A 19,910-nucleotide genomic window follows, 5' to 3' on the forward strand; every position below is an offset into this window, starting at 1 on the left:
ATTGACCTGAACGAGTTTCGATTTTTCTCTCTCCTTGGTCGCTTCCTGATCTGTTAGCTATTTCCAGCATTCAAGGGCTGTTGGCATAATTTGAGGTAGATGTCGTTTGTGGTAGGTCATAGCCTTGGTCCAGGTGCAGGGAATGTGGCTTTAAAGGATATAAGGTGAAGAGTTGTGTTAAAATTATTCCATACTTTAATGTTCTCTTTATTTTCTTCCCACAGAGCCATCGGATACATAATGTCATCTCTTTTATATCCACTCATCACTTTTGCCCTGCTGTTATTTTGCATAGCTTACTGGGCCATAACAGCTGTGTATCCTCTGAAATAAATGAATTGGCTGTCACCGTCAGATGTATGTCCAATAATGACAGTCCCTCTGCAAACTGTAACCTTAACGTGGTTGCGGAGCTGATCCCGTAGCAAAACATATTGATTATGAAGCAGTTTCTCTGACGAGCCAATACATAGATTGTGTATGAAAGGAAAAGGAGGTGATTTGGGGATAAGTACCCTGATGGGTATAGTTTCTGCCACATCTAGCAAGATCTCTGGATGATATCCAGTAACACTGTCAAAGGTTCTGCGTATCCTTGCTAGTGAGGCAGCAGCTAGTGAGGCAAAATCTGCCCCGGACAATTTAACACAAAATTCTGGGAGCATATCATTGTTGGAGGATGAACTCTGAAGGAGCAGTGAGCTTTTGCAGTAGTAATACTGAGCTGAAACTGAATGTGTGACAGGGCAGCACTGTGGCAGAGCTGCACTGTTTGAAGAACAATACTGGAACTTTGCTGTGGAGCAATTTGGCAGTTCTGTAGAATTTGTCAGGGTGCAGTCCACGAGGAAATGACACTGCCCACTCTGCTGGCCAGCGCTGCAGAATCTACCATGGCCTCGCAAGGGTGGTCAAGGTGAATTCTCACAATGTAAGTTTGCTTCATTGCTTTCACTGCTTTTGCTTGCACCGCTACTCAAGCTCTGCTGACACCTTTCCTCACACACATGTAAAGGGCCTGACACACTTTCACAACCTAATTCACGACCTTTTTTACTTGTGGACATTTTTCATCATGTTGAAAAAACGCCCCGACCTACTTGATGCCACGAGTACCTACGACTAGCACCACGACCTACCTGCGAACATGCTGCGAGTATGAGTCAAGGGCAAACTCGGCAGAGGTCGTGAATTAGGTCGTGAAAGTGGGACAGGCTCTTAAGTGCATGCTCATACATGTGCATGCACAGACAAACTGCTTCTCTCTCCAATATCCATACTACTTACCCCTCATTCCTTGTGCAGGAGGCGATATATTTGTGCTGATAGACTGGCTGGCTAACAGAGACCGAGAATGGGTGTTCATTCATCTTTTTCTAGTTGGCAAGATTTCACAAGTTGGTGCTGGGAGAACTTTTACAGTTTGTATAAGTGTTGATGACACAAAGAGGAGTTGGAAAGTAAGCTGTAAAAAGAACATATGGAGGCTGCAAAGGGACTGTTCGTTAAACAAGTAAAGATCTGGATAATGGGGAGTGTATAGTGGGAAAATAAAAACGAGGCATGTTATCTGGAGAATGCACAGGTACCTGCATGTCCTCAATGATTAGCAAAACATTAGTATGCAGGTACAGCAAGTAATTAGGAAAGTGGCAGGTATTATTGTATATCACTGGAAAAATTGAAGAAAAAGTAATCGAGTTGTGCTTTAGTTGCATAGGGTATTGATGAGACTATTTGACTTTATTGAAAATGCTTGTTGAATTATATCTGGGTCCTTCCGTGTGAGATCAGCATTCTAACACAGTTCGGTTTAAGCAAGTTTACAAAATGATGCAACCTACAGTATCCTGCAAGTAAAACAAATATTTAGCAGATCAGAAAGCATTTATGGGGAAAATAATGCTAACATTGCGTGTCGAACTCCGAAAATAAAGAAATGAAACTGGTTTTACATTGTAGAGAAACTTCCCTAATCAACCACTATATTTCTTCAGCATTGCCATGTCCCAGCAGAAGAAAGCGAATCACTTCCAAGATTGAGCAGAGGGTCCCAAGTGAATATGGTTATGGAATCCTCCATATCTCCGTCCTTTCATGAAACCAATCTGATAGGCTGAATTGAACGTCAGCATCCACGGAGAGTAACAATTAACATCTCACGTCGGAGACCCTGAGTGTATCTAGCATTTTCCTTTTTGTATTGATAGGTCATTTTGTGTCTACCTTCGATTTAAATCAGCATCTGCAGTTCTTTCCTACACATGCAGTGTTAAAGAGTTGGCTGCAATTTAAAAAGTAACCGTGAGGCTACATATTGATGTAAGTGCTATAATGACCCTAATGCAACTGCTGCCTAAGTATTCTGTTTGATGCTAGAGGAAATTATTGAGTGCCCTTACAATCTTGTTGAGTAGCTCTGCTCCATCTATTAGTTATGTAACTGTAAGTGTTCTTAAGTGGGCCTTTGGATGAACACTTGTAAGCTTTGCAAATGGTAAACCTCGGACATTAAGTCAAGATGCATCAGATGGTGGACTTGAAACGTGAAGGTGGTGTGCATAATAAGGAATTACTTTCATAATTTTGCCTAGTTGAAGGATGAAGATAAGTGGACATATCCTATTAAGACTTTTATTTCTGAAGAAAACCTTGTTGTGATCTGGCTGAGACTGAGGACTGAAGTGGTGACTCAGTCTGCTGTTGATCAGAGAGGATGTCTGTTTTGACTTTCAGAGCATTATTTCTAGTTCGCTTACAAGTATAGTGTGCGGTTATAATAATTAAGTCTGTAACACTTCATAGGACGTTGGCGAGGTCTAGAAACCCTACAAGTGTGTTGTGTAAGTGGACACAAAGTGGTTGGGGGAGGACTAGGAGGGCAAAGTTAATGGAGTTTCTGGGAACCAATTCAGGATCAAGCACTACTTTGTAGAATATCTCTTGCAAGGAGTTCTCTTCAAATTCTTGAAATGTTCAAGGAGTTCTGTGGGGTTCCTGTTCTTGACGATCTGGAATGAATGGCTCGTTGCTTTTTACATCTTCCTCTTCCTCCAGCAATGTCTCGTCAACCTGGTGTAAAAAACACTTCGGGTTCATTAGCTAAACATCTGTCATTAAAAAAAAAATGTTGGAGACTTATTAAAAACATTGTAGCTGGGCACTTGGGGAAAATTTCAAGATAGTCAGACAATGTCATCAGTTGATGCAGTTCTTTGAAGTTACTTGTTATGGATAAAGGGGAAACAATGCATGTACAAAACTTGGATTTCCAGAGAGAATTTGGTAAGGTGCCTCATCAAAAGCTATTGTAGAAATTAAAGCTCGTGGTGTATGAGGCAGCATTCGGATGGGTCTTGACATGGTGGATGTGATGAATATCACACTGGCACAGCGGTAGAGATGTTGCCCTTCAGCACCAGAGACCTAGGTTCATACCTGACTATGGGTGAAGTCTGTATGGAGTTTGTACATTCTCTCTGTGATTGTGTGGGTTTTCTCTGGGTGCTTCATTTTTCTCCCTCATTTAAAGGCATGCAGGTTTGGAGGTTAATTGGCTTCTGCAGAAAAAAATTGTCCCTAGTGTATGGGTGATTGCTGATGGATCTGTTTCTATGCTGCATCTCAAAACTGAACTAAGCAAATATGTATCTACTGTAGAAGAATATAGAACAGTTTAAAAATATAGGTTTACCTATTTATGACGGGAATGAGCCAACAATTGTATTTGCTCTCAAGTCGTGGAAGCAGACTCTTTGAATGTCTTTAAGACTGGGATAGAGAGTCTTGATCAGTGAGGTGGTGAAGAGTAGTAGTAAAACGTTCCTGGGGGAAGGCAGGAATTCAGAGTAGAGACATTCTGGTCAGCCGTGATCTTATTGAACAATGGACAAGGTTGCGTGGCTCACATGTGTTTTTGATTTGTCTGAGTTCATCTGTGTTTTCCTAGTGTGTTAGCTGTTAGTAATTCCTTGTTCTTCTGGGCAGGCAATGTCTGAGGCCACACAGAAAAGCTGGAGAAACTCAGCGGGTGCAGCAGCATCTATGGAGCGAAGGAAATAGGCAACGTTTCGGGCCGAAACCCTTCTTCAGACTGATCAGGGGTGGGGGTGGGTGGGGACAAGAAAGGGAAAAGGAGGAGTAGCCGGAAGGCTGGAGGGTGGGAGGAGACAGCAGGGGAGCCTGAGGCCATCTGCTTAAATAGTGCACTGCAAAGCAGGCCACATTAGTGTGAGGAGTGGCATGGTGGCGCAGTGGTAGAGTTGCAACCTTACAGCGTCAGAGACCCAGGTTTGATCCGGGTGCTGTCTGTACGGAGTTTGTACGTTCTTCCTGTGACCTGCGTGGGTTTTCACGGGTGCCCTGGTTTCCTCCCACACTCCAAATGCACAGGTTTGTTGGTTAATTGGCTTCGGTAAAAATAAAGTTGTAAATTGTCCCTAACATGTGTAGGATAGTGTTAGTGTGCGGGGATCGTTGGTCAGCGTGGACTCGATGGGCCGAAGGGCCTGTTTCCGTGCTGTATATCTAAACTAAAAACGCTGACTGCTGAATACTGTGCAGCACTGTCAGAGTAATGAAGGCAGCATAATTGCATATTGGTCAACCATTTGTGGTCACCACTGCGTGTGGAGGTGCTGTTGTTTTCTGTCATTTTTATAAAACCCAGCTTCCTGTTTTGAATTTCTAATCCTCCATTTCCTTGACTGGATTTATGAAAGCTACCTGGCAACATCCAACGAAGCTGTTTATAAAGTCTTTGCCGATGACAAAAAATTGCAACCACACGTCGAAGACCTGCGACCCTAAAGTGAGTGCTCTTTCCTGTAAACCAATGCTGAGGGAGATGTTTTACACTATTCTTATGTTTCTGGTTGAACTTGAACCTGAATCCAGCCCTGGGGGCGCTCACATTATGATTTGGCAGCCGGGTGCTGGGTGCTGGTGGGGAAACAAGGCTGGCTGAGTTTTACAGGTGTCTTCGAATGCAATGGTCGAAGAATATTAATCATATGGAACTCTTGCCTATGGGGAGTGGTGGCGGTGAATCGCCACATTTGTCCTGCGTTGCCATAAAAATGAGGAAGAAAGGAATGTGATAGGGCGAGCTGGGAGGGTGAAGCCGAAAGAGACTGCTAATGTTGGAATCTGGAACAAAGAACAGGACGTTGGAATAATGTCCTGAGCAGCATCTGTAGAGGCAAATGTATAAATCGCAGTATTGGGTTAAGACTACACCAGGATAGAGAGGGAAGGGGAAAGATTGCCATTATATAGCAGTGCAAGGATGGGTGGGATAGAAACTAGTAGGTGATAGTTGGAACCAGGTGGGGTGGGGCCGATGGGCAGCTGAAACAGGTATGGGGAAGGGATGTGAATAGCGAACAAAGGAAGGAGAAAACTAGGTGGACAGGTGAGAGCGTGAGGGAAGAGTACATTGGGGAGGGGGGGGGGGGTGGGGGAAATTGGCAAATTGGCAAATTGTATATTCCCACCATTTAGTTGTAAGATAACAATAAGGAATATTGTTTTTCAATTTGTGTTTGGCCTCTTCATTGCAATGGAGAAGGCTGAGGACAGACAGCTTGGTGTTAAAGTAAGAAGGAGAGTTAAAATGGCATGCAAACGATCGTTCAAAGCACACCAGTATAATGGTGAAGAACTGACACAGTGCTGTGGGGCCAAATAGCTTGTGTCAATGCAACAAGTTCAACAGTTTTCCCCCACTTAGTTCCTCTCTTAGGATTATGCCTGACCTTAGTGATTTGAGACCAAACCTCATCCAGTAAGAGCATACTACAGCCCAATACGCCCTGTTTGAGGTCTGTAGAAGGGTCAAGACTTGAAACATCACCTATCCATGTGGCCCAAGGATGCTGCCTGGCCCTTTGAGTTACTCCAGCACTTTGTGGCTTTTTTTGTCCCTGTCCATAGCTGTATTGAACCAATACAGCATCTAATGCAGCTTTAATTACATTTCCTTCAATGGTCAAATCCCTTTTTCTGGTGTAGGACTGTTCAACTGGCTCCTGCTTAATCTTCCGACTTCAAATTCCCTTTATGTGGTTCACGCCTCAACAAGCTGCCATTGACTAGCTAGAGGGATCTATCTGATCTAGTGCTGTATTGTGTCGTGCATCTGCCGATGTTGGGCTGGAAGAAGGTTCTTGGTATTGCATGTGTAAAGTGTCTAATAAGAAGTCTGAGCAGATTATGATGGAAATACACGGTTAACAATTTATTGCAATAGTGGAATGTTCATGCTGGTGTTAATCTGATGGGAGAAATGTCAAGAAATACAGCCTGTGGCTTATAATGGAGAAGACATGATTGACAATTTCCTTTCACTGCTCGCAACTATAACCCAGTGTCAGAGCATTTATCCAACACGATTTATGTGGTAATTACTTCCATGAACAAAGTCGTACTATAATCTGTGATCTCTCTTAATTGCAGACTTTCATTGATTCTATTGTTAAAAAAGGATGCGCAGAAGCGCAATGTTCATTTGCATTCTATGGAGGCGAGTCCTATTATCATCGGTACCTCATAGTATTTCAATTCTACAACGTCTTCCTCTTTTTCTGGCTCGTCAATTTTACCATTGCCCTGGGAGAAATTATCTTAGCGGGTGCATTTGCCTCCTACTATTGGGCCTTCAATAAACCAGCAGACATGCCAAAGTTTCCTGTGATGGCTTCAATGGGACGAGCTCTCAGGTAAGAGTTTAGGACTCAGTAAGTGACTTTCCAGCACCTCACACCACACACCAGCATTCAATCGGACGTTGTCTGATTGCACATCAGCAATGTTTACCTTTGTTCCATGTCCCTTGACCTCCTGAGCTATCGGAAGATCTATTGTAGAAACGAGGAACTGCAGACACTGGTTTACAAAAGAAGACAGTGCTGGAATAACCCAGCGGTGAGCAGCATCCCAGGAGAACATGAATAAGTGACGTTTCGGGTTGGAACTTCAGACTGATTGTGTGTGGGGGGGGGGGGGGGGGTTTTGAAAGCTGGAAGAGAGGAGAGGCAGGACAAAGCATGGCAGGTAAAAGGGGGGGGGGGGGGTTAGAGGGGGGGTCCATTTGGTTGGATAAAGGCTGGAAATCAAAAAAAGATGCAAGACAAAAGGGTTAAATTGTGAAACCAAAGGAAAGAATGAAGGGGATGGGAGAAAAATCTATAGTGCTTTATCTTTAATTTGGCCTCCTGAATGGGTGGAGATGGCCCATTACATCATGTGTAAGATAAGCCAGACTCGGTGGGCCTGTTTCCGCACTGTATAACTAAACAAAACTATACCATTGGATTGTTAGCGCCCCAAGTGGAATACGAGGTGTTGTTATGTGGTGCTGAAGTGAGCCTGTGTGAGTCTGCTTCTGTTAACGTTCTAACAAATCATTAAACAGGCATTAAACATGTTGTTTGTTACACAAAAAAGCTGGAGAAACTCAGCGGGTGCAGCAGCATCTATGGAGCGAAGGAAATAGGCAACGTTTCGGGCCGAAACCCTTCTTCAGACATGAAGAAGGGTTTCGGCCCGAAACGTTGCCTATTTCCTTCGCTCCATAGATGCTGCTGCACCCGCTGAGTTTTTCCAGCTTTTTTGTGTAACCTTCGATTCTCCAGCATCTGCAGTTCCCTCTTAAACATTAAACATGTTGTTCTGCGTTTGCTGTGTGCGCCGCCCACTGGCTTGTTGAAGAAGTGCAGGTGCACTTTAGAATTTCAGGCCTAGTTGGTTTTGTAAGGGGAGCAGTATTTCTGAAGGAGCAAAGAATGGGGAAGGTAAAATAGGAAAGAGAGACGGTGACCCGTACATGTGGAGTGGAGATGAGAAACGGTGGATGTAATGACTGAAATCAAGAAATGGTGGACATTGTGGCGATCACAAGATGAAACCAAGTGCGGATTTTCTATCATCATTGGGGCAGAGACTGCAGATGCTGGAATCTGGAGAAACAAACAATCTGCTGGAGGAACTCAATGGTTCGAGCAGCATCTATGGGCTACTGATGCAGGATTTCAACCCAAAACATTGACAATTCCTTACCCTCCACAAATATTTCTTGACCCACTGAGTTCCTCCAGCAGATTGTTTTATTTATTTAAGCTATGCTGCACATGGTTTGTATATCCAGTCTTTCTATATACTATTTCTATATTTCAAGCATGTTTTGTTGAATTGTGTTCAGAAGGTGTTTGGATCAACATTCACAAAATAACTATCTGGGTTTAAATCTCTACTTGTACCATTGGTGAGAAACACTTCCTAGAGTGGAGGGAATCTCACTGGCTTCTTGTGCTTGAGATGGGGCCGTTGTAGGCTTTAATGGTGCAGGAATTGCTGACCTGGGACAAAGCTATACGTTACCAAGTGCTACGATTTGTAATTCCTATCTGACATTGGAATGCTTTTGATATTTTCTTTCCCATTCATTTTAACTGCATCTCTCTGTACCTGCAGATACCATGTCGGCTCCTTGGCGTTTGGGTCGCTCATCTTGGCCATTGTCCAGACCATCAGAGTTCTATTGGAATATATAGATCAGAAAGTCAGAGGTATAACCATTTAAACTTTCCCTTTTATCTAATGCACCCACAAACACTATCTCACTCTTCTTCATCTTTTCACGTCCATCTTGTTACAAAGGTTGACCTCGCTGTCATCTTCCATCCTGAAAAGGATGTAAGCTTCCAGCGACAATCAGTGGAAGCCATCACTTGTCTCAATAGATGATGTTGATAGCGGAATTAGCTCAGGATACTTCCAGTTTCCAGCCCCGCGACGTGGACGCTTCTGCTATGGGGGCAATATCTCACTAATCACCCTTCTCTCCCCCCCCCCCCCCCCCCCCCCCCCCCCCCCCCCCCCCCCCTGTTGATGTTGCTTCCACGCACTAGAATGGGGTTCTGCATATGCAAATAAATAATCAGATGGACAATATATATATATATATATATATATATATATATATATATATATATATATATATATATATATATATATATATATATATATATATATATATATATATATATATATAGTGCCAATAGTTTGTTACCAGTAAGGAGGGTGAGATCTGAGACTGATCCAATGCTCTTCCAAGCATGGACCAAGCAGCAGTCTAGAAACACTCGTGATAATTTGTTCCTCCCCAGTGCAAGGCATGGCAGCGACCTTGCCATGTCCCTACTAGTTCTTTGGTCGAGTTTGGTTTACTTTACAGAAATGCACAGTCTTCCGAAGGTTAGATGCTGGGTTGCTGGGATTCGCAGATTCCCTTTGGTGTCCTATTCTCTGGCTCTGACAGACAGTGGGCAGAAGCCGAGTCCTCTGCTTGTGATGTAAATATTCACATAACTGACGTGAGCAACCAACGTACAGAAGATGGAAAAAAACTATGAATGCACCAGAAATTACTGCCTTGGCAATGGGACACTATAAACGCAATGTTACTCTTCGATTGAAGGCTAATATAGAGTTGATGCCGTAATGAATAATATTGGGAGCAGATGTGTAGTTCCTCTTGCATCTCAAACTTACTTTGCTGTTGACTAAAATCACAACTGGAAGCATAAAACCTAAGAAACCTCCATATCCCTGATTTCCGTTTTATAGATCAGAAAGTCAGAGGTAAATTCTCTTTTATTTCTGAGATTGTTTTTGACTTGGACTGGGTGATCTGTTGAGGTTGGATGGGATGTCCATTATGTTGAGAACAGGATAACAGTTGTATTCTGTGTCTATTATGGTTTGCAGCTGCACAGAATAAAGTTGCAAAATTCATATTATCCTGCATGAAATGTTGCTTCTGGTGTCTGGAGAAATTCTTGAAGTTTTTGAACAGGAACGCTTATATCATGGTGAGTGTTTACATTATGTTTTTTATTGGCACATGGGAATTATTCAGCTTGGGCTTCTTGCCAGTATAAAAATTGGTCATTAACATTGTTGTTTCTGAGATTTCCTATCTATAGCAATGAGTCTAAGTCGGTCCTTTATCTGGGTTTTGTCTCTGTCTCCCTGTTGCACAAACCTTATCCTCTCCCTGGTGCTGATCATGTTACTTTTATTTCAGATGATGACTGTGCCTGTTTTTCTCTGTTCATTTGTCTGCTTTGCTTTAAAACTCTAACTGGAACCCCAAAAGAGAAGTGAAATGTAAAGCCAGAGAGAGGGATAGAAGATTAGATTTAGATTAGATTAGATTCAATTTATTTGTCATTTGGACCCCTTGAGGTCCAAACGAAATGACGTTACTGCAGCCATATATTACAAACAAATAGACCCAAGACGCAACATAATTTACATAAACATCCATCACATTGCTGTGATGGAAGGCCAAAAAAACTTATCTCTCCACTGCACTCTCCCCCCCCGATGTCAGAGTCAAAGTCAAAGCCCCCGGCTGGCGATGGCGATTGTCCCGCGGCCATTAAAGCCACGCCGGGTGGTGCAAGGTCGCACACCGGGTCTTGATGTTAGAGCCCCCGGCGTGCGCTCGCAGAGTCCCGCGGCCATTCCAAGCCGCGCGGGGCGGTGCTGTAAGGCCCCGCTCCAGGAGCTCTTCAACCCCGCAACTCGGGCGGGAGAAGTCGCCGTTGCGGGAGCCCTGAAAAGCGGTCTCCCTCCAGGGACCCGCGGGCTCCCGGTGCCGCCGTCCGCCAGACCCGCAGTTGCAGCCTCCGAATCTCTGGAGGTCGGGCCGCAGCAGCAGCAGCGCTCCACCACCGCTCCACCCGCTCTGGACTCGGCCAGCTCCGCGACGGTGAGGTGAGTCGTCGGCACCAGAGTCCCCGGTCTTCTCCTGTTGGAGGCCGCTCCTCGTTGCAGCCCCAACGACAACGGAGACCCGACAAAGAAAAGGTCGGGTCTCCCGTGCAGGGAGAGATTTAAAAGTTACCCCCTCCCTCCCATCCCACCCCCCACACACACACACCCCAACAAAAAATAACAAAAACTACATAGAAACATAGACAAAAAAAAATAAAAACGCAGACGGGCTGCAGAAGCCGCTGCTGACGAGAGTCGCGCCGCCTAGAAGTGGAAGGGGGCAGAAGGTGGGGGGGGAAAGGGGGGTCTGTTGGAGAAATGGGTGTGCGACGGGCTGGAGGGGCACAGGATAGAGAGGAGGGAAAAACACTTAATTGTTTGAGGTAATAAATAGAACATAGCACATGGGATAGGGGTCACTACAGATATAACTGGGGGTGGGAGATTGCAACCTTCACGTGGTCCGCCCTGTTTTGACGAATGCAATCAACCTGGTGTGCACAATCAAATAGATCAATAGAACAAATTGTCCTACAACTTTAGGCTGTGCATGCCATACGCAAGAAGAAGAGATGATATAAATGAATAAACCCATCATTTTCACCATCATTGCTATCACTCTTTCTCTTGCTTCACCAGATTGCAATTTATGGGAACAACTTCTGCACTTCGGCAAAGAATGCATTCTTCCTGCTGATGAGAAATATCATCCGGTAGGTATGAACAGGTGTAACGTAGATTGATGAGTGTGAGAAACGTCAACTGTGTGTGAATGGGGGAACAGGGAGTGTTGAAGGGGATTTGCTGAAACAATTTGGCTGCAATTCGTTAATCGGTGTTAATCTATCTTCTCCCCCCACAGAGTGGTGGTTCTGGACAAAGTCACGGATTTCCTTCTGCTCCTTGGCAAGCTACTCATTGTTGGAGCAGTGGGTCAGTGCACACAATTATTCCACCTTTGCTTCCACCCCTTGGACAGGACTACCTGCCTCCCTCTCCCTGCCTGGCAGATCCACGCTCCCACGTCAGGGGGCCTCCCATCTTTGCCTTTCTTGCTGGGAAGTTTCCCATTCCCTGCGCCCTTGCTGGGACTGTTCTGTGATCACTCTGAGCAGGAGCAGTTTGATGAAGATAGCACCAGAAGACCATGTACAGCTTGATGTGGCATGCAGTGTTTCCAGACTGTAGAAAGATGGAAATCTGCTCCTTGGGACCTGCTCCACTATACATTTGTTGATCTTGGCCAGACAGTGACTGCTGCTGCAGGTCTGTGTCCTGGGTTCAAGGGCAGAAGAAGCTGGGGTTCGCTTTGCTGATCATTTTTCCATGGGGTTGGGTTTGGACCTGGAGTCTGTGTAATAAACTACTAATGCTTGCTGTAGAAGCTCATAAATTAACACTACAGCCATATAAGATCAGAACCAGTAAAGGCTTGAGGGTGGGGCTAGGGCATTAACATGTACGTTGAGTTCAGATCCCAGTTATTGTGAGGATTATTCTGAGTGTGCTCAGGCCATTTCCTCAACCTGTCGATGTGGGCTTATGCTTTGAAGTTGATCGCTCAGTGATTTAATCTTGCTCTCTTCATCAGGCATCCTTGGATTTTTCTTCTTCACTAATCGAATATCGATACTGGAGGACAAGTCACCAACTCTGAATTATTACTGGCTTCCACTGATGGTGAGAGAGTCACTTGTGTTAAATGCAGCACAGCCCGCACACACCTTTCTGCTGTGGCTCTGATAGCACAGCTCCACGAACGAGCACCATTGTTAGTTTTCCACTGATACGCAATGAGTACCTGAGATGCACAGATTAGCAAGGTGCCACAACTTTAATCTTTGCTGTGCTAGTTAACTGATCTTGGCTGGTTTTACATATGGGTTCAGAACATTGAACGGAGACGAGGAAACACTTTTTCTCACAGAGAGTTGTGAGTCTGGAATTCTCTGCCTCAGAGGGCATTGGAAGTCGGTTCTCTGGATACTTTCAAGAGAGAGCTAGATAGGGCACTTAAAGATAGTGGAGTCGGGGGATATGGGGAGAAGGCAGGAATTGGGTACTGATTGAGGATGATGAGCCATGATCACATTGAATGGTGGTGCTGGCTCGAAGGGCTGAATGGCCTACTCCTGCACCTATTGTCTATTGGATTGGGGAAGGCCTGCGTCTGTACAGGCTGTATGTACACACACTGTGCTTGTGTGTACATACAGCAGATTAAACCAGGGCTGATTTTAGCTGCAGTCCATCAGAATGTGCTAACACTTGCAGTCCTACAGCAAGAATAACTACCTGCCAAAGCTTCAAAGGCTAGCAGCCCAGAGGAGATGTGATGTGTTCAGAGTACTAGAGGAGAAAGGGTACATTTAAAGGATAATCATGACTGACAATTGTGAAATGTTTGACATCTCAAGGTGGTGAGATACATGTCAATAACAGTAATGTAGAGAATGTTATCTGTGATTAATAATATTGTTCTGCCACATTTAATTGATCTAGGGTGCGATGATATTGGATGCGAATGGATCATCTAGCAGTTGTCGTAAAGTAGACTGAGCCTTTAATCTTCCTGTTGTTCTGTGTTGCAGACTCTTATGGTTGGCTCCTATCTCGTTGCACATGGGTTCTTCAGTGTCTATGCTATGTGTGTGGACACACTGTTCCTCTGTTTCTGTGAGTATCCCACTTGAGCATTTGTGTTTCTCAACTGCATTTGAGTTCTGATTGTTTGTGGTTCAGTGGAAGTGTTAATAATTATCTTAATTCAATGACTGAACTGGCAAATATGAACTAAGTTTGATTTGGTAATTTATTCATATGTTAAGATGTTTTTTTCATCTCAAAGTGCTCAGTCCCCAGACTGGTCCCCAGTCTCTGCTCAATTAGCTAATCACATCCAGGAGGATCTATCAATACATCAATTGATCTCAGCAGGAATGTATTTTGTCAGAGGGTGGTGAATCTTTGGAATTCATTGCCACAGAAGGCTGTGGAGGCCAATGGATATTTTTAAGGCGGAGATTGACAGATTCTTGATTAGTAAGGGTGCCAGGGGTTATGGGGCAAAGGCAGGAGAATGGCTTTGAGAGGGAAAGAGAGATCAGCCATGATTGAATGGCAGACTTGATGGGCTGAACGGCCTTATTCTGCTCATAGAACTTATGAACATAAATTTATAATGCGAGAATTAGCTAAGAGCACTTGCTCCTGATCTCCAGGGTTTCCTGTTACGTGGCTATCAATTGAAGACAAGTTTACGTTGGTTTATAATTTTCGTATAGACTGCCCATGATTTAATTGAATGGAAGGACCCCCTCGAGGAGATAAATGGCCTCCTTCTCATCCGGTGAAGATCCAAAAATGCTGCCTGTTCCACTGAGTTACTCCAGCATTTTGTGTCTATCTTCGTAGTCAGCCTTGAGGCAGGCACAAAATGCAGGAGTAACTCAGTGGGACAAGCAGCATCTCTGGAGAAAAGGAATGGGTGATGTTTCGGGTCGAGACCCATCAGACCCAAAGATAGTCAGCCTCGAGTTGTTCCTGATAATACCAGTGTATGCATCTGCAAATGTAGAAGAAATCAGCACTTGGGTATGTTGTAGAGTTGAATGAAGGTGAAAGTGGGGCTTCTGTCAGCATACTTAACTAAATTCTGCCCTGTCAAATTAATGGGCACCTTGTTTATTTCCTGGTGTGTTTGACTAGACCAGAACAAGTTCCAAATTACCAGTAGAAGAGTGAGGGGAATACTGAAACACACACCAGATTTGCTAGCATCTGATGAGGGGTTTCACACTGCAAGCATGAACCAGCCACTCCCTCTTTACACATGTTGATGCACTTGTATTTCCAGCTACCTGTTTTCCCTGATCTCTCAATGCTAATTGTCAGTTTGAGAGCCTGAGCTGTCTATATTTGTCTATATGTGGCATGATTTCCTTTTGGTGGCTCTGATTATTATCTGCCTCTTTTCTCTTTTTTACTCTCTCCTTTCTTTCCTGTCTTACTGTCGCCTCGTCCTCCATTCATCACTTCTGCACGGGGACTGTGCTTGGATTCTCACGCTTTCCCTCTGCGGCTGTCTCCTTGTCGGGGCAACCAGGTGAAGATCTGGAACGGAATGACGGCTCTCCAGAGAGACCTTACTACTCATCACTGGAGCTGCGAGACATTTTGTACAAAAAGAATGTGGACCCGCCTGAAGCACCGGAGTTACAAGAGTGACAGCGAGCTTCTGGATGAGACACAGTCACTTTCATTAAACCTCTGTTGAACCCATTAGTGACACCTTCCAGAGAAGATCCTGCATTCAACTACCGACTGTTGCTTTGCCTCTGCAGAATTCCCTGCGTTAGTAATGTTACCAAACAGTGTGAAGTTGGGAGTGCCAGAACTCTGTTGTAAGGCATTTACGATTCTTTCCCAGGGTTGGAGACTGAGATGAACAATTTGCATGTGTATAAGAATTTTAATGGAGAAAGAAGGGGCTGGTGACAACTTAGGGAGTTAGTTATTGGGGTTGATTTTATATAAAAAGCTCATCAAGTTGGAGTTTAATCTCATTTTCTGAAGATTCTTGTAAACATGGAGCTTAGATTTAATTTCACTGAGTGTTCAGTTTATGGTACCATTTACTTTGTAATGTTGCAAAGTGATGCAATATAATCAACTACTGGTATAATTTTGCACTTTAATGCAGTATAACATTAACATCAACAGTGGAAATGAATAATTTTCTTTTAATCTTTTAGCTGCTTTGAGAAAGTTTGGTTTTCTGTGTGTAATCATGAGTTTGAGAGGCTATAATGTGGTGGGCCAAAGAGTAAGGTTTGGGTATTGACATTGCTCAGTTTCTGGATGCAAACCAATGACGTTTTAGATTATTGCTTATAAATGTGACATTGCTGTTCATGCAGTGGAAGACCTTGAGAGGCACGATGGATCGCCTGAGAAACCATATTTCATGCCCAAAGAACTCATGGAACTCCTGCAGAAGAAAAATAAATGATGACTGCTGAGTGCAGCTTGCAACTCTGGACATACCTGTACTCAGAACATGGAGCCTCATTAGATCTCCCAAATCATAAACTGTGCATGGAGCTAAATTGCCTGAACACAGAATACAGTACATCTGAACTCAAGGCTTGATTTACCGTCACCATTGGCAGATGTCCTCTCTCTGAGATCCTCACGTGCGTTACAGTGATCTCACGCTGTGCCAAAACACGGGTTGTGGTTTGAGATAAAGTTAGGTTATTGTCCTCTGAAAGACATTGTATTTTTTTACCTATATTTGGAGGGGAAAAAGGAGATGATCATTCACCTGTGATTGTGCCAGGCACGCCCTTGCTTCAATTACCGTACAGTGACTGAAGATATATTCAAAGGTATTATTAACATATGGGTTATGCATGTCAGATCTGATGGCTTTAAATTCCAAAACTGTATTTTGATCAGTTGTGGCACATGTGTGCCGTAGCTTTGTTGCTGTACGTTGTAGCATGTTGTGCTGTAGAGGACGATGAAATGTACTTATTCAGGGTTGTTCAACACGGGGTTTACATCCCAGCTACCTGTAAGCATAGACAGAGTAAACCTTCTTTTCATTCATCTTCACCTGTCACCACCCCCCCCCACCATCTCACCCAAATAGTGTCCACAGCATGGCAGGTGCACCCCCTACAAGACTATTAAACTACTTTAAATCACTTTTAAGATATGTACCTAATGTTTTGCCCCTGAGGTTTGTGTAACTAATGTATAACTCATGTGAGTGATGAGACGAATAAATTGAATGTTAAACTTCCCAATTCCGAAACAAAAGAAAATGTTGTTATTGTTGAAGTAATTTAAAAGCCTGAATTGTTGGTTCAGAAACATCAATTCGGAACCCACCATGGCAGTTGGGAATTTAAATACAATTAATTAAATAATTCAGAATTTAGTATCTGATAGTAACATTTTATCTATGCTCCTCCTGAGAGTACAACATTGTTGTAAGAATCCACCAGGTTCATTGCTTTATGGATATAAATCAGCTAACCTTGCACAGACGGGTTGTTGTGCCTCCTCCTATTAAGAACTCCTCAAAATAGCCTAGCAAACCCAGTTGTGGGAAAGAACATGGGATTACCTCCACACACGGGCTAAGATGTTCACAAAGCTGACTCACCACGGCTTGCCAAGGGCAGTTATGAATGCACAATAAATGCTGGTCGAGCCAACAACATTGGCAACTTGCAAATTAATTTTAAATGTGTTTTGTCCATCAGTACTGGATACCTTCAAACTGCTTTCGTCTATTAGGAATGGTTTAATCTTGTCCTTTACACACATTGTCACAGGCACATTTATCAAACAATATGCTTGCCATCCTGTTACTTGGTTTAAGATTGATGAGTACAGTCCTACATCACATGACGTCTGAGCCTGGGCAACAGTATCCTGTTTCTAAATGTTGAGGTTAGGAGTGAAGCATTGACTTCTTTTAAATGCCTAATACATTTGAGAGACTTGTTCAATTCAAACAATCCTCCCTCAATTAGCCTTGTGCAGAAACAGCACCTTTATTACATTTATGTTTTTAAAAGTTTGTTATTTTAAGAGATGACATGTATACTTTTTCTGTATAAATGGGACTGCTTTGTCCTGGTAACTGATTTATATCTACAGAAATATCTACATTTACTTGCCTGTACATATGACAATTGTGCTATATAGACAATCTCTCATTTGCATGCCCACATTATCAACCAATGAATAAAACTATACTCTTCCTTTTGTAAAATACGGCTGTCTTGTATTCATGTGATCGATTGCAGCAATATATAACTGGTCTCTCGCAAACTGTTCCCAGAATGATTCCTGCTATAAAAACCATTCCAAACACAATTCCAGGTGCCTGATTGAATCATGCGTAGGAAGCAACTGCAGATGCTGGTTTCTTATAGAAACATATAAAATTCTAAAGGAATAGACAGGATAGATGTGGGAAAAATGGTCCCATGTTGGGGGAGTCTAGAACCAGGGGCCACAGTTTAAGAATAAGGGGTAGGCCATTTAGGACTGATGAGGACAATTGTCTTCACCCAGAGAGTTGTGAATCTGTGGAATTCTCTGTCACAGAAGGCAATTCACTGGATGTTTTCAAGAGAGAGTTATATTTAGCTTTTGGGACTAAAGGAATCAAGGGATATGGGGAAAAAGCAGGGACGGGGTACTAATTTTAGATGATCAGCCATGATCATATTGAATAGCCTACTCCTGCGCCTATTTTTCTATGTCTAAACAGAAGATAGACACAAAATGCTGAAGTAACTCAGCGGGACAGTCTGAAGAAGGTCCTCACCCCGAAACGTCACCCGTTCCTTCTCTCCAGAGATGCTGTCTCCCCTGCTGTGTTACTCCAGCATTTTGAGTCTGGATATGCAATGCATCTATTACTGTCTCCACTTTCTTTTATTTACATGCATGGCGTTGGTGGATCCAGTAAATTATAATGGCAACATTCAGCTACACAGATGTCTGAGAGGGGATCTTATTGAAACATATAAGATTGTTAAGGGTTTGGACACGCTAGAGGTAGGAAACATGTTCCCGATGTTGGCGGAGTCCAGAACCAGGGGCCACAGTTTAAGAATAAGAGGTAAGCCAAATAGAACGGAAACGAGGAAACACTTTTTCTCACAGAGAGTTGTGAGTCTGTAGAATTCTCTGCCTCAGAGGGCGGTGGAGGCCAGTTCTCTGGATACTTTCAAGAGAGAGCTAGATAGGGCTCTCAAAGATAACAGAGTCAGGAGACATGGGGAGAGGGCTGGAACGGGGTACTGATTGGGGATGATCAGCCATGATCACATTGAATGGTGGCGCTGGCTTGAAGGGCCGAATGGCCTACTCCTGCACCTATTATCTATTGCTTCCACACTATTTCTGGCACACGTTCTGGGCACTGACTATATTCTCTGTTTTAAAAAATTAAAAAAAAGTGTGCTATGCGACTCTCTTTGAAACTTGTATGCCTTACCTTATATCTATGCCCTCTAGTGTTTGATGTTTCCACCCTGGGAAAAATTCTGACTTTCTATGCTATCTATGCCTCTCATCATAACCTTATATGCTTCCATCAAGTTGCCCTTCAGCCTCTGACACTTCAAAGGAAACAATCCAAGGTTTTGCATCCTCTCTTTATACCAAACAGTCTCTAATCCAGGCAATTTCCTGGTAAACATTTTTTGCACTCTCTCCAAAGCCACTGCTTCCTGCCTGAAATGTGCCAACCAGAACTGCACAGAAAACTACGCATGTAGCCTAAATGTTTCATACAGCGGCCATGTGACCTCCTAACTTTTATATTCAAAGCTCCAATCAATAAAGGCAGTATGCTGCACGCTTTTTTTAAACTAACTATCTCCTTGTGTACACAACTCTGCCAATTCGTCTGCAGATCTACTACCAATCGGCCTACAATCAGTAACAATAGAGATTCCAGCACTGTGAACAGCACTGATCAGAATAACATCCCTCCGCTACTACTCTTTGGGCAAAGCTATTTTAAAAAATCCACTCTAACGATATTCTGTGAATCTCGTGTCTTAATCCTCCGGTCAGTCTACATGTCAAATGGTTTACAAAGTATAGGACGATAAATGGAGGTAAAAAATAGGGAGGGACAAAAATGCTGGAGAAACTCAGCGGGTGAGGCAGCATCTATGGAGCGAAGGAAACCCTTGCCTATTTCCTTCGCTTCATAGATGCTGCCTCACCCGCTGAGTTTCTCCAGCATTTTTGTCTACCTTCGATTTTCCAGCATCTGCAGTTCCTTCTTAAAAAAATGGATCACGGCATTAAGATGAGGAGTAGGTTATTTAGGCCTCCCAAAGGACCTCGAAGACTTTGTCATTGATTACATTCAAAGCGGAGATTTGATCGATTTATTGATAATGTTAATGAAAGGATAGGATGGGATTGGGTAATGGCATTTACGTGGAAGATACACTATATTTGTTAAGCGGCAGGGCAGGCTTGAGGGGCCAAATAGCCCACTGCGGCATTTAACGTTCTGATAACAGACGTCTCAGTAACCCCAGGTAGACAAAAGTGCTGGAGAAACTCAGCGGGTGCAGCAG

General features: G+C 43.5%; 1 protein-coding gene across 1 annotated transcript in view; it reads left to right on the plus strand.

The window, feature by feature from the left end:
• The window catches only part of LOC129714565 (choline transporter-like protein 2), a 38,503-nt gene extending 20,827 nt beyond the window's left edge, over positions 1-17,676 (plus strand). The window contains 11 exon segments of the mRNA XM_055664273.1: positions 225-317; positions 4,722-4,773; positions 4,775-4,810; positions 6,457-6,719; positions 8,473-8,567; positions 9,769-9,872; positions 11,422-11,495; positions 11,645-11,715; positions 12,374-12,462; positions 13,374-13,458; positions 15,702-17,676. Of these exon segments, the coding sequence (XP_055520248.1) occupies positions 225-317; positions 4,722-4,773; positions 4,775-4,810; positions 6,457-6,719; positions 8,473-8,567; positions 9,769-9,872; positions 11,422-11,495; positions 11,645-11,715; positions 12,374-12,462; positions 13,374-13,458; positions 15,702-15,793 (1,054 nt within the window). The 3' untranslated portion in view covers positions 15,794-17,676.
• The last annotated feature ends 2,234 nt before the right edge of the window (positions 17,677-19,910 follow it).

This window comes from Leucoraja erinacea, chromosome 39, assembly GCF_028641065.1.
Source record: "Leucoraja erinacea ecotype New England chromosome 39, Leri_hhj_1, whole genome shotgun sequence".
Taxonomy (NCBI): Eukaryota; Metazoa; Chordata; class Chondrichthyes; order Rajiformes; family Rajidae; genus Leucoraja; species Leucoraja erinaceus.